The sequence below is a fragment of the Podarcis melisellensis genome, assembly GCF_964234715.1.
Source record: "Podarcis melisellensis genome assembly, chromosome: 13".
Taxonomy (NCBI): domain Eukaryota; kingdom Metazoa; phylum Chordata; class Lepidosauria; order Squamata; family Lacertidae; genus Podarcis; species Podarcis melisellensis.
Window position 1 is genome coordinate 9,885,444 of NC_138545.1, and position 15,010 is coordinate 9,900,453.

The following is a 15,010-nucleotide window of genomic DNA, read 5'->3' on the forward strand; positions in this document are numbered from 1 at the left end:
TTCCTTGTTTTCCTCCTTAAAAAAATAAAAAATAAAGTTTCAGCACAACTTCTCATAAGTACACAAGGAAACATATGTATACTGATATGCATTTTAGCAAACAGCGCATGAATTTATCACTAGGTGTTATGTTTAGTTACATAAAATGAATATTTCTTCACTTTCATGACATGTATAGTTTTCTAGAGGTGGTTCATGAGGAAGTAGAAGGCAGCGGTATCCTAGGAGCATCAGTGGCACATTGCTCATCAGGATGGAGATGGGCTGAGGCTGCTGTGGCAAGGCTGAGGGAGCCCTGAGTAGTTGTTGGTGGTAGCACCACAAATACAAACACACATATATAACTTCATCTATCAATTTTTATTTCTTTAAGTTTCTCATTTTCTGAATTTTACATTCACTTCCATGCATTTTCAGCTCAATTTATGCATTGATTTTTTTATATAAAAAAGCCCTCATGAAAATTCATTCGCATTTTAGTGTAAATTTCACCCAGTGATAAGTATTTCTGCCAGAAATTTCCCTTGATATAATTAAACCGTGTATATTAGTTTCAGTGACTTGTGCATTAGCCTAGCACAGGGGTAGGCAACCTAAGGTCCGCGGGCCGGATGCGGCCCTATTGCCTTCTAAATCCGGCCCGTGGACGGTCCGGGAATCAGTGTGTTTTTACATGAGTAGAATGTATGCTTTTATTTAAAATGCATCTCTGGGTTATTTGTGGGGCATAGGAATTCATTCATTCCCCCCCCCCTAAAAAATATAGTCTGGCCCACCACATGGTCTGAGGGATGGTGGACTGGCCCATGGCTGAAAAACGTTGCTGACCCCTGGCCTAGCATATGCACCATTGGAGGAACCCAAGATGGCGACGGCTTAGCAAGCAGGCTTCAGAGCTCCGCAGATAACAGGACTGTAATTAGAATTGACTGCCACCCAGGGAAGTAATTTTTCCTTTTTTACTTCTCTACTTTTAAACTTACCAACCTACTGAGATTCTAACAGCACCTTCTTGTCTATGCAATGAGAAACATCTTGGGCAAGTTCTGTGACGCATTCTGGGCAGGCCACCAGGTGCTAGCTATTAACCGCCAACTCCCTTCTATACTTTGTTCCTGAAACTCCTGGCAGTCTCCACACAGAGAAGCTCTTAAATTGAACAAACTGAGCACTTTCTATTTTTTCTCTCTTTTTTGGTTGGGGAAACCTCTCCTTGTTTACTCCCTACGGCGACGCTATGCCTGCTAGTAAACGCCACAGGGACCCAGAGGATGTAGCTCTCTCACCAGTTCCCAAACAATCTAAAATAGAGGACTTTTTTTAACAAATCTGCTTTTATAGTTCCAACAAAAAACTATGATGATGATCTTCTCTTGAAGATGATTGTGAGTGTGGGGAGAGTATTCAAGGTGAGAGCATGGAACTGGACCCTGCAGTGGGGCAAGTTGATCCTCTGCCAATCGGAGAGGAAGGAATAACAAGTAGGGAGAGCACCCAATTAACTCCAATTGCAAGAACGGTTGAGCATATCTTCCAACAAATTAGAGGTATTGCCTCTCAAATAACCCAGTTATCCAAAGAGGTCCACGGTTTATGAGTTAATAACAAGCAGGCATCAACAGAACACCATAGTACCAAAGGGAATTGGCGACAACAAGAGCAGACCCCTAAGCTCAACATAGAACGTGCAGAGGCTCTTAAAACAAACTCTTCTTATTTAATCTTCCAACCAAAAAAGATTTGCATGACAATTTGTGGAAGGCCAGATCACATTCCTAGCTGTAAAGATGCCCAGCGTTCCAAACGACATCTATCAGACTTACTTGGCATTGGACTTACAGAGATCGACCTCGTTAGGACTGAACTCTTGAATACCACAAATCAAATCCAAAAAAATTATGTTAACTTTTTCCTCTACTAGACTGCCCTCACTGATTCACAAGCTGAAATTCAGATTGTCAAGCAGAGGAGTTTTTCCAACCCGGGTATTTCGCAATTCTACTGTTGCACCCTTATGTAAGATGAGGACTGGTGCTTCAGAGGGGCCCACAAAACCAAAGCCTGGATCCCCAATGGAAGTAATGACATCCCAAAAACTTGACAGGTGGGGAGGAAACAGACATGCCTGAGTTGAATTCGCAGGATCATGCCCAACATCAAAATAACCAGGTGAGCAAAAAGGAACAGCCGATTCCTCTAGACAATCATCTTCAGGAATCTGAGCACTCTGTAAATCCTTTGGAAGAGGATTTTCTCAGCTCCTTTAGGAATCTCCCTCAGGAAGAGCAACAAACAGTTATCAAGAGGCTTGATCTTATGAGCCAGACATTGAAAGAGATTAAAGAACCGGAGGCAGAGACTGATAATAGACCCAATGGCCACAACAGAATGATAACTATAGAACCACTGGAGTATTGGACAAAGATGAGATATTTAGAAGAGAAGGAGATAGGAAATACACCCAAGGAATCCCCATTGGCAAGCAATTTGCAAAGAAAAGGCCCAGTGATTACAAATGTCAGTACTTTATGTACGACGACTGAAATAATTGAACATCTGGATTATTCCACTAGCATTAGCAATACTCTGTTGCCTCAAAAACTGGTAAACTCCGAGAGTACTTTGGCCAACAATTGACTAAGAGTAAATCACTGTAAAACAATTAAACTTCTCTCATGGAATGTAACAGGGTGGACGAACAAGATCCAAGACAGTGATTTCTGTTCTTATCTACAAACACATGATATCATCTTTCTTCAAGAAACCTGGGCAAAAGAGGGCACTATGGTTGAATTACAGGGTTTTACAAAACAAACAAACAAAAAATCCTTCCAGTAGTACCTTAAAGACCAACTAAGTTAGTTCTTGGTATGAGCTTTCATGTGCATGCACACTTCTTCAGATACACTGAAACAGAAGTTTCCAGACCCTTCTATATAGTGAGAAGGTGGGGAGGGGTATTACTCAGAAGGGTGGTGGGAATGGGTGATTGGCAGATAGCTGTGATGAGCCTGTTGATGACTCTTAACGACTGCAATAGGTCTTACAGGAAAAAGCAAGGGGTGAGAAGGTGAAAAATTTCTTTGTCATGTATAATGAGATAAGAATCCAAGGTTTTATTTCTTTATTCTTTGGCTTATTCTTTGGCGTAAGGTCTGTCACCTAACCCTCGGTTTGTCTTGGGAGGTGACTTCAATGCCCGGATCGGCCTTGTTTCCCCACAAAATTACGCCAAAGAATAAACGGACATAAATTGGACATCAGGAATCACAAGACAGAGAAACCAGTAGGAGAACACTTCAATCTCCCAGGACATTCTATACAAGATCTCAAAGTAGCTGTTTTACTACAAAGGAATTTCAGAAATAGACTGGAAAATGAAGCTGCTGAATTGCAACTTATCACCAAACTTAAAACCATGGAGAGACCTGGTCTGAACAAAGACCTTGGATTTTTATCTCATTATACATGACAAAGCCATTTTTCACCTTCTCACCCCTTGCTTTTTCCTGTAAGACCTATTGCAGTCGTTAAGAGTCATCAACAGGCTCATCACAGCTATCTGCCAATCACCCATTCCCACCACCCTTCTGAGTAATACCCCTCCCCACCTTCTCACTATATAGAAGGGTCTGGAAACTTCTGTTTCAGTGTATCTGAAGAAGTGTGCATGCACACGAAAGCTCATACCAAGAACTAACTTAGTTGGTCTTTAAGGTGCTACTGGAAGGATTTTTTTTTTTTTTTACTATGGCAGACCAACACGGCTACCTATCTGTAACAGGGTTTTACAAGTTACACTCAACCAGCTCTTAAAACTGTAAAGTATGGAAGGCCTAGTGGGGGGCTGGCGGTGCTGGTGTCAACCTCTCTTAATGTATCAATTCAACAGTGTCCCTCGAAGACCACCCCTAATTTTTTAGTGTTGTCCCTTTCTGATAGTCTCCTGAGAAATACTTATTTCATCTGCGTGTACTCCAGTAAAGTCTTGTGGGGAACTGAGATCATATTGGGAAAAACTTGACCAACTACTCGAAAGTATAGACTCTCTGTCACCTAACCCTCGGTTTGTCTTGGGAGGTGACTTCAATGCCCAGATCGGCCTTGTTTCCCCACAAAATACAATATTATCTGGACTAAACTTGGAGGACAAACCCGAAATCTGTCAGAGGTCCAGCCAGTCCCTGACATGCGCTAACATTCTGACCAAGTATAATACCAATGGACACCAGACACCAAAGTTCTCAGGTTAACTCATAAAAGTACATACCCAGTAATGTCAAGAACCAGGGGGAAACTCTCTGATGTTCCGCATATTAATTTCTTCTTTATACATTTGACGAAAGTTAGCTGGGAATAAATAAGCATCAATTTTATAAAATTATTTCTCTGTTTGTGAACAGTTCATTAATGCCTCCTGGGGCTGAAAGAAAAAGCCTTAGAAGACTTCTATAGTTTCTCCCATGCCAATTAAGAACACTAATTAAGGTTTTAGAAGTTGTTGGGTGGTTGTTGTTTTTTAAAAAAAAGCAAAGTTAACTTAGGAAGTAGCAGGAATGGTTGATTCAGTATGAGGGAGCTTCCTAATTTCTCCTGCATCCCCACCCCTTGCCCAAAACTCCTTCAACATTTCTAATTTATAGAATTGTTTTTTACATGCATAGATCTCTTTTATTATTAAATTGCTTTGAGATGCTGCTTAGGAAGTGATTCGTGAATGAAACAAATAAAGCAAGCAAAACTATTTTGGCACTAAGTGGTATATAAACAAACCAATAATAAAACAACCCAATAATAAAAGAATCAATAGTGATGAGGGATTCTTTTTTCCTATCTCCTTGTTGCTTAGCAATTTAGGACAGACTTCTGTCCACTTCATCACACAACACTTAAATAATGGTTGGAATTTGCTACCACAGCATGGAGTGATAACTAATAGCATAGGTAAAGGTAAAGGTACCCCTGCCCGTACGGGCCAGTCTTGCCAGACTCTGGGGTTGTGCGCCCATCTCACTTAAGAGGCCAGGGGCCAGCGCTGTCCGGAGACACTTCCGGGTCACACGGCCAGTGTGACATCGCTGCTCTGGCGAGCCAGAGCTGCACACGGAAACGCCGTTTACCTTCCCGCTGGTAAGCGGTCCCTATTTATCTACTTGCACCCGGTGGTGCTTTCGAACTGCTAGGTTGGCAGGCGCTGGGACCGAGCAGCGGGAGCGCACCCCGCCGCAGGGATTCGAACCGCCGACCTTTCGATCGGCAAGTCCTAGGCGCTGAGGCTTTAACCCACAGCGCCACCTGTGTCCCGACTAACTAATAGCATAGATGGCACCAAAACTGGATTACACATATTCATGGATGCAATGACTATCAGTGGCATTTAGTTATAATGACTTCATGGAGCTTAAGTTGTTTTTGTTGCTGCTGTTGTTTAGTTTACTTACTCGTGGAAATAAATCAAATTGACTTACAAACATATTAAAATACTAGAACCATTTTTCAATGGACTTAATAAATACATACATAAATGCCCAGAACACAGGTGAAAGAGGCCACAAATGCTCACTGGAGAGAACATTCCACTATTGGGGAGTCACTGCTGAAAAGGTCATTCTCATATTGCCACCTCTGGGCCTCCCATGGAGAGGGGAGATGGAGTTGGGCCTCAAATGACAATTGCAGGGTTTGGGTTGGTTCGTGTGAGGAAAGGTACAGGGATCCTGAGGCATGGATGGTGATGATGATATTTATATCTCACTTTTCCCCCTGACAGGACTCAAGGCAGCTTATAGCTAAAACAAGAACCACTAGAAAAGCATAGAAAAACCAACAATGAAAATGTAATGAAACATTACAATAAAAACAGCACAGTGCTAGCCCTTTCATTAAAAGCAGTCATTTCCCAAAGGCCTCTTGGAACAAGAAGGACAGCAAGGAGGGAGCCAGTCTAGTTTCTATAAGGGGGGGGGAGGGTTCAGAGTCTGAGGGCAGCCACTAAGAAGGTCCTTTCCTTCATCCTTTACAAATGTGTCTGTGAAGGTGGTTGGACTGAAAGAAGGGCTCCCCTCCCCCCCCAAAAAAACACAGCATTTCAACCACACTATGCAAGAATCTGGAATTCTTGAACCCATGGGAGCCAACTCCTAGGGGCTGAGGTTCCTTCGCCCTCCCCCCAATAAAATACTTGAGGGGGCCCTCCCCCACCAAGTTGATGGGCATTGACATTCAAATGGTGTGTCTCTGCTGCATCTTGTGAACGATTATGTGGGGCAGGGCTTACCTCCCCCCCATATTTTATTCAAATTGCCCCCCCCCCCTGCATGAATCTGATTATGTGGTAATTTGAACAGTAGATATTTAATAGACGGGAAAATATAAAAATACAATCAACCCCTCATAATAATTGTAATTTATTTATGTATTAAAACAGTATTATTATTTTATACTAGAGCGTATTGTGGTTAAAGATCAGACAACATATGTGTGTTTGTTTGTTTGTTTGTGTGTGTGTGTGTGTGTTCTTTATAGCTAAAATTATTTTGGCTTTTTCTGAGGAGAAAATAAGGAGGTCAGAAACAACCAGAGAAATAGTTATACAAAGCGATTGAGTTGGGGGGGAGAGAAGAGGGGAGGGTCATCCTGCAAGGCTTAAGGTTATAATCTGCATTTGGTATGTATGTGTTTGTATTTTTGTATTCATTTGTACTCTATTATGAAACTCAATAAAAATAATTAAACAACAGCTGAAGCAATTTGAATTGATTCCCAAAACTAATTGTTAAACAGTTTCATCAGAACGGGAGTTACATGCTCAGATCTTCTTTCCCTGGTGTTTTCTGCTGCTCCAGAGAAGCGGACAAGGAGCAATGGATCCAAACTACAAGAAAGAAGATTCAACCAAAACATTAGGAAGAACTTCCTGACAGTAAGAGCTGTTCGACAGTGGAATTTTCTGCCAAGGAGTGTGGTCTCCTTCTTTGGAGGTCTTTAAGCAGAGGCTTGACAACCATATGTCAGGAGTGCTCTGATGGTGTTTTCTGCTTGGCAGGGGGTTGGACTCGATGGCCCTTGTGGTCTCTTCCAACTCTATGATTCTATGATTCTATGAACCTGCCCACTGAATTCTGCAATAGCTGTGGCTTCTGAACTATATTGAAAGACAGCCCAACAACAGTAATGTAATGTTACTATGCTACCAGAGCATAGACCATTGAAGGTAGCCTGTCTGAAAATATTAGAGGGCTACTAGTTTTCATGTCTTAGATGGTAGGTTTCCCAAAAGCACCTGGCTGGATACCATGGGCTACAAGATGCTGAACTTAATGGACCTGTGCTGTGGTCCAACCAGTCTTTTCCTATACTTTAAATAATGATTTTTGGAAGTAGGATTGCAAAAGACCTTTATCTTGTCAGAGTCAACAATAGCTGTCTATGTGGGTCAATGAATAATAATATAGATTCATTTGAAAGGCCCTAGGTGTCAAAATATATTTAAAGCATATGACAAAATATATTAAGGCAGAAATCAAGGCAGAACTCCTAAAAAGAAAAATACTAAGCTCTAATTGCTATAGAAGTGGTTAAGGAGAAAGACAAAGTACACTAGAACCAGCATTATAAATATTAGGTTTTAAGTATGATGTTCTTCCTTGAGAAACATCAGCTTATTTCTGGAGAGAGACGTTCTAAGGCCGCTGCTTCCTGTAGTAAAATTAATTTATTTCTCTAGTCCTTCTCTTAATTATGATTTCTGTTAGCAGCTCATTTTGTACACTTGCTTTTATTGTGGAACGGTCACACATTGTCAGAGTTTAACTCCAGAACCAACATCATAAACAGCATCAATAGCAGCAGAAAAATAAAATTGGATCAATCTCAGAGACTGAGAGTCTTCAAGGGTAATTTGATACTAATGAAAGTATTCAAAAGACCTTACAGGATTTAAATGAGACAGCTTTCTCTTTAAGCTATGAATCTCCATCCCTGAAACTATACCAATCAAAAGTCTGAACTGATCTTGAACACTAATATTAGAAGTCATTAAATTGTCAGAAATAAACCAAATACTCACTTGTACATAGAACCACAGTGAAATAATAGCAAGCGACATAAGATTCTGTTCCTCTTCTTTCTTCATGAAAAATAGAGAGAAGGACCAACAAGCAGCAGTATCTGCTTTCAGTTGATTTGTATATTTTTAAGAATGGAAGAGCCCGATGGAATCATGTAACAGAGTTCTTTGAATTCCACCCCATAGCTTCTGGAAACATATTATAAACAACTATTTTTGCAACTTTAGAAAGAAGGAGAGTATGGGTGGTATTCAACTGACTACTACTCATAGTAGACCCATTGACATTAATGGACATGACTGCTAGGTCCATTAATTTAAATGTGCCTACACTGAGCAAATGTTATTTGCACCAACAGGGAGAACCTGAATTATATCTACCAAATGGGCACCCTATGTATTACCACATTTTCCCTTCTGTTGTTTTAAAAAAGTTCTAAGAAATAGCTGACAATATACCCCTGATCTCAGTGACACTCCAAAGTCTTCTGATTATGCTCATTAAAGAATTTGCTGAATGTGTTTTGCAAGGAACACTGCTTGAGCAATCTCATGACCACAGAGGAAGGCAGCTGGCAAATTCTGCCCATTGCTTTTTTCGCAGCAGTTTTGAAGTCATTGTTTCGTATTGTGAAGATGAAAGGGCTTAGGGCTGGCAAAACAACACAGATCACCATGAATATGACTTTGTTGATTCGGGTGTCACCTTGGGTCGAAGGCCTCAGGTACATGAAAAACGTTGCCCCATAGAAGATGCCCACAATAGTGAGATGAGAGGAACAAGTGGAAAATGCCTTGGACCTCCCGGTGACAGATGGAATCTGAACAATGGTCTTTAGAATGCATGCATAAGAGCTCACTGAGAAGAAAAATGAGCCACACAAAATAACGACACTATAAAACAAACTCACAAGCTCCCACATAGTTGTGTCAGCACAAGCCAATTTCAAAACAGGTCCAATATCGCAAAAGAAGTGATCGATGACATTACCACAGAATGGGTAAGAGGTCCACACAACTATGAGTTGAAAAAATATAACTGTAAACCCTACAACCCAAGCCATCAATGATAGGTGGAAGGAGAGTGTGTTAGTCATCTTGATATTGTACTTAAAAGGTTGGCAGATGGCTGTGTAGCGGTCAAAGGACATGACGGTGAGGTTAATGAACTGAATGGCTCCCATCGAGAAGACCATAAAAGTCTGAGTCATGCAACACGTGTAGCAAATGGTGTTTTGGTCCAAGACCATGTTGGTTAGCATCTTCGGAATCACAGTTGTGCTACTGCAGAGCTCAGCCAAGGAAAAATTGCTGAGGAAGAAATACATGGGTGTATGGAGCTTGGGTTCTATGAAGACCACGGTAATGATGAGGCAGTTGCCTGAAATGGAGAGAAGATACATCAGAAGGACAATCCCAACAAAGGGCATCCTCATGTCATGGAGTTCAGGGAATCCCAGAAGAATGAATTCAGTGATTGATGTAATATTTCCTTCTTCCATTTCCTTCCTTCCTGCCTGCCTTCCTTTAAAAGAACAATAAATTTAATAAAAATTGCTCATTACCACACCAGCAAACATATCTATAACAATATGTTTTGGTTAACCCATGGCTGAATATATAAATAGGTGCTACGTTCAGTTACACTGTATGAATATTGTTCCTTTTTTGCAATAAAAGCAATTAGGTAACAGCTCAGAATGAATAGGAGCAGTTTATTGTTTAGTTTTTATTTAACTTTATTAAATTGCAGCAACAAAAACCAAACAATATCACAAGAAAAAAGAAAAATAACAAATAACAAAAAAGCACACACCAAAAAATACGGACTTCCCTCCACCCATGTTTGACCTCCTTCCCTTAATCTTCTTTTATTCGTTGTGTTATTAGCATTACTTTGTTTTTGTTCCACTTCCATCCATTTCCTCAATATTTCTACCCTGTAAAATTTATTCATTGCATATTGATATGTATATCCCAGAACAATGTTTTTTCCCCATGTACTTGAATAGGAGCAGTTTAAATGAAACTCAGTTGGGACTGTGTCTTCTGCTGCATTGGGGGGACACCCTCCCCCCCCATTAGGAAAAATGGGGCAGTGTCCTACCAACCTCAGTCTGCCCTCTGCAATCCCCCCCTCATGCTGTCTTACTTACATCCAGTCCAGAGGGTGGCACTACTTGTCAAATTTCTCCTCATTTGTCTCAGAGTCACTCTTATAAAAACTCAGCACAGACCAGGATGAGGACGAAACTAGAATTAGTTAGATGTGGCTCCACCTAGTGTCGGTCTTCCTGTCTTATGTCCTATGGAATCCAGGGAGTACTGTTTTCCCATTAACTTGTAAAGGCAAATTCAAGAACAAGGGGGACAGCATCATGTTCCACATATTCTTTTCTTCTGCAAGCATTTGCCGAAATCTAGATAATACACGCACATGCACGCATACACACACACCACACAAATACATTGACGTGAATATTAAAAGAAGAAGAAGCATAATGACAAATGAGTGTGTCACTGTAATAGTCCTAATGGAAAACATCATTCTTATGAATTCTCCTGCTCCCATCTCCACTTGTGAACTTTTCATCAATGCCACCCGGGATTGCAAGAAAAAAGTCATCCAAGTTTTTAATAGTTTTCCCCGTGCTAATTAAGAACACTAATTAAAGAGTCAGAAAGTTTTAAAAAAGGAAACAAGGGCACCTCATCAAGCAGCAAGAATGCTTTGTTATGTTTTTATGCATAAGATGAAAATGAAGCAGAGATTATATGTTCAAGGATTGCTGGTTGTCCCCTGAGATGGCGAGCCTCAGTTGACATCACCATGAGACCAAGTCCTTAGTGTCATTGGCCCAGTCCGGTGGAATGTTCTTGCAGTAGAGCTTCAGCAAGCAACTTCTATTTTAATTGTTAAAAACATTTTATTTTATTTTATTTTATTATTTTATTTTATTTTATTTGCTGTCACGTTTACATAAATAATTTAGAAATACTAGCATTAGAAAGTATTCACTCCACTGTTACATAGCATTGTCAAACATAAACCCACTCATCAATTTTATGTTGGATTGCAGTGAAATTATCAAAAGTGACAAAAGAGCTAGTTCCTCTTCTGTCCTCATGAAAAAAAAAAGAGGAAAGATTAACAGCCTGCAGTTTTAGCTTTGCCATGAGCTGTTTGTATAGGTATTTAATAACATAACATAAGATCAATCAGGCCAAGAAAACATCCCTGGTTACAAAAATGCTAATTAAGAGACTACTTGAGGTAGAAAAGTTTTTTTAAGTGCCACAAATTTTATCTGAGATTGCCCACGCCAATTAATAAGGATAATTAATCTTTCAGAATGTCCCCCAAACACTGAGAACAGTCAGCTCCTTACAGAAGAGGGAACCAAGCCAGGTATAAAGTAAAAGGTAAAGGACCCCTGGATGGTTAAGTCCAGTCAAAGGCTACTATGGGGTTGTGGCACTCAGCTCGCTTTTCAGGCTGAAGAAGCCAGCATTTGTCCACAGACAGCTTTCCAAGTCATGTGGCCAGCTTGACTAAACTGCTTCTGATGCAATGGGACAACATGACAGAAACCAGAGCACATGGAAGTACAGTTTACCTTCCTGCCACAGCGGTACCTACTTATTTACTTGCACTGGCCTGCTTTTGAACTGTGAGGTTGGCACGAGCTGGGATTGAGCAACAGGAGCCCACCCCATTGCATGGATTCGAACCGCTGACCTTCCGATTGGCAAGCCCAAGAGGCTCAGTGGTTTAGACCACAGTGCCACCCATGTCCCCAAGCCAGGAGAATACACTGAGGAAAGGGAGGTGTGATACCAGATTTGCCCATCCATGCAATGAACTCAAGACGCAAAGATTTGGATTGGGCTCCTTCTTCTGTTCAATAGTTTGCTAAAGGCCAGCAGTCTGACAGGTGCAGACCAAAACACAAAACAGAAACAGAAAAGTGTCTGTTCTGCTGGGTGGATCAAGTGATTACCCACATAAACATAAGGGCAGCATTGTGAGTTTTTGATTGCATGAATCTGGGCTTTTGCACAGGTCCAGGATCCTTTTCGAATCCATGTGCACCCACCGGATCAGTGGTGTGAGATTCTAGCCCTAGCACCTGACCAGCAGATGGGGTGATGGCACAGCAGCAATTTCTGGTTTCTGTATGATTCCATTTCACTGTGGGCGCTGCAGTAATAGAGACGACTGTCTTCAACCACAAGCTTCCTTATCTCTAAGTAAACGATGTTCAGTGCGTTATTCCGGGAGATGGTAAATCTTCCCCTCAGAGGCTGGTGCATACCTATTGCTTTGCCATCTGGACTGATCTCTCCAATCCACTGAATTCCCTGGTCCCCCATTTTCCGACTCCATTGCATCCAGTACTGATCCAAAGAGGAGGAACTTTTGCAAGTCAGAGTCAAGGTCTCTTCTGGGCATTTGATTTCTGAAACAGGCTGGATCAGGGAAATCTGGGACTGGGTAGCTGGAATCAGAAGGATGGAAGCAATTTTTGATCATCAGACTGGCATCAAATATGTGCACATAGCATTTACATCTTCAATCAAGTCTCTTGCCCAGCGATTATTTCTGAATCATTGTCAAATCGTAGAAGGCCATTGTGCTCAAAGTCTGGTTTGAGCTTCCCAACACTTTATCTGATGGACTGCCGATATCTTGATGGCTGGAATATGACTGCATTTTACATTTCCACAAATAAAGGAACAGAATGGTGGAGAGAGGAAAGAAAGTTTCTGGTGTTTGGGTAGAAAGGGACAGACAAGCATAAGAAGGCTACTCTGAATAACACCAAGGCAACCAAGTTATACACCTCATTTCCCAAAAAGAAATGTGCCATTCTGTTTCTGCCATCTCTGTATTCTATTTGGCGTATAGAAATACTCACCAAACAACAAGCTTACGAATATAGAGGATGTTAATAAAGTCTGCATGATAATGTGTTTATGGGCATAAGCAATTGATGAAAGCTATGTATTGGGAGGAACATGTGCCAGAAGGTATTTGAGCAGGGGGGAAAGTACACTAGAGGAAGTATCATTTGCATGGGGATGCCTACAAGAAGATTCAGTTCACTGTTTCATATGCAGTTGTGTAGAGAATGGAAGACCAGTGAAAAATAAGAACCCAGCAGCAGATACGGATGGGCAAATCTATCATTTTAAGTTTCTCATTTGCCCGATCCAAAGTCCAATTCTCTACATTTCAACATCAGTTGGCAGGTTTGGTTGTTTTGGTGAAATTTCATCAGCATTTTAGTGCATATTTCTCCTAAAATGCAATTCTGCCTAATCTTCATATCTTTGCAACACAGTTTTCTGTGCTATCATGCATTGGTAATGTTATTTTAACTAATATGTGCATTTCTGTACATATTATGTATGTGTAGTTTAAAAGCTTTTGTACCCTGCTCTTTAGGCAAAATGTTACCCAGAGCAGCTTCCATACAATCAATTACTAGAGGAGAACTGCATTGCAAAATTCAAAGGCTAGTTGTTTTAATTCAACTATTGTTTCAGAAAGTGTGAATTAGGTAGTTCTACACTGTGTGATGATTTCCACTGTAGGGAGCTCAAAGCCACACCATGGACACAATTTCTATCTGGAAAGCATGAAAAACAGCTAAGAGCGAAAGAACACTGTTTGTTTGTTTGTTTGTTTGTTTGTTTTAATTTTCTGTATGTGGTAGCACAAGTAACTTAATGGAAAATAAGAGCTTTTTTTTTTTGAACATCAAATAATTTTAAAATATGCTTACTAGGCATTCCACACATATAGATACCTAGCCAAATCAACAAAGTGGAAACATAGACAAGACGTCCTTTGTGTTGCTTGGAGTCTGGGGACCTCTAATGACTATGGGAGAAAGTTGTAGAACTCATAACACAACAATGCATGGATGGGGAACCTGGAGTCTTCCAGATGACTTTAGACTCAAACTCCCATCAGCCACAACCAATAGGTCAGGAACGATGCACATCTGGAGGGTCACAGATTCCCCACCCATGCAACAGTGATTGGTTCTTAATCTGAATCTTGACTTTTCCTCACACTCAAGAAACTAATCTACATTGATCAGTTAAAATGTTATCAATTTGTTATAAAAGTGTGACACCAGAGGGTGGTGTAGAGCAGTCAATGGAAAATTGCACATAACTATTTTTGAGCATTTTTACAGCTCTGTGTAGATGATGATGGGGGAAAAAAATTAATATTCCACCCTCCCTGGCTAGAACTGGGCTCAGGGCAGCTAACATCAAAATATATAATACATTAAGACATAAAATTCAGCAATTGACTGAAATACAGCTTAAAATCGAATTAAAATCAAAATAAGATTAGATGGCTGCCCACAAATTATAACTATAACTATAGGGGTTGGGAACCTAAGTACTCACCAGGCTCAGCTATTTGTATGAGCCAGTGAGAAAAGTTAGAGAGGCCACTTATATGCAGGGCCTTGTAAAAGATCCAGCCAATATCCAATTGGAGGTCCAAAAGGAATCTCCCTGCATCACCTTCTAATACAGATCAGCAACACTCTGGATTAGTATATTTTTATTTTTGTGCCAAATATGAATTGTGTTAAATCTCCCATCAGGGTGCCTAGTAGGCATCTTCCATGCATGACCTTGTTGGTTGTAGAGCAGGGAGTATGTATGTGTATATGTGCATACAGTGAAGATGTGCTCCATCCTTATAGTACACATGTGCTGTAGACCTTGACTGTGTTTATGCTTTGTAATTCTTTGATTTCTGCACCAACAGTTTAGCAGGTTTTTTGCTTTGATTTGCTTTCTCTGCCACTGAGTTTCCCCCAGAGGGTTTTTGACTGCCTGTGCATGTAATCTTGCCCTGTGTGTCCCTTGCACAGTAATATACAGCTGTGTCTTCAGCTTTCAAATTGTTCA

General features: G+C 40.7%; 1 protein-coding gene across 1 annotated transcript; it reads right to left on the bottom strand.

Annotated features, from left to right (window-relative positions):
* Nucleotides 1-8,535: 8,535 nt before the first annotated feature.
* On the bottom strand, nt 8,536-9,570 carry LOC309356167 (olfactory receptor 6X1-like; the record flags this gene model as incomplete). Its single annotated transcript, XM_081887342.1, has 1 exon — nt 8,536-9,570. The coding sequence occupies one exon, from the start codon at nt 9,568-9,570 to the stop codon at nt 8,536-8,538; it is 1,035 nt and encodes a 344-aa protein (XP_081743468.1).
* Between the last annotated feature and the right edge of the window lie 5,440 nt (nt 9,571-15,010).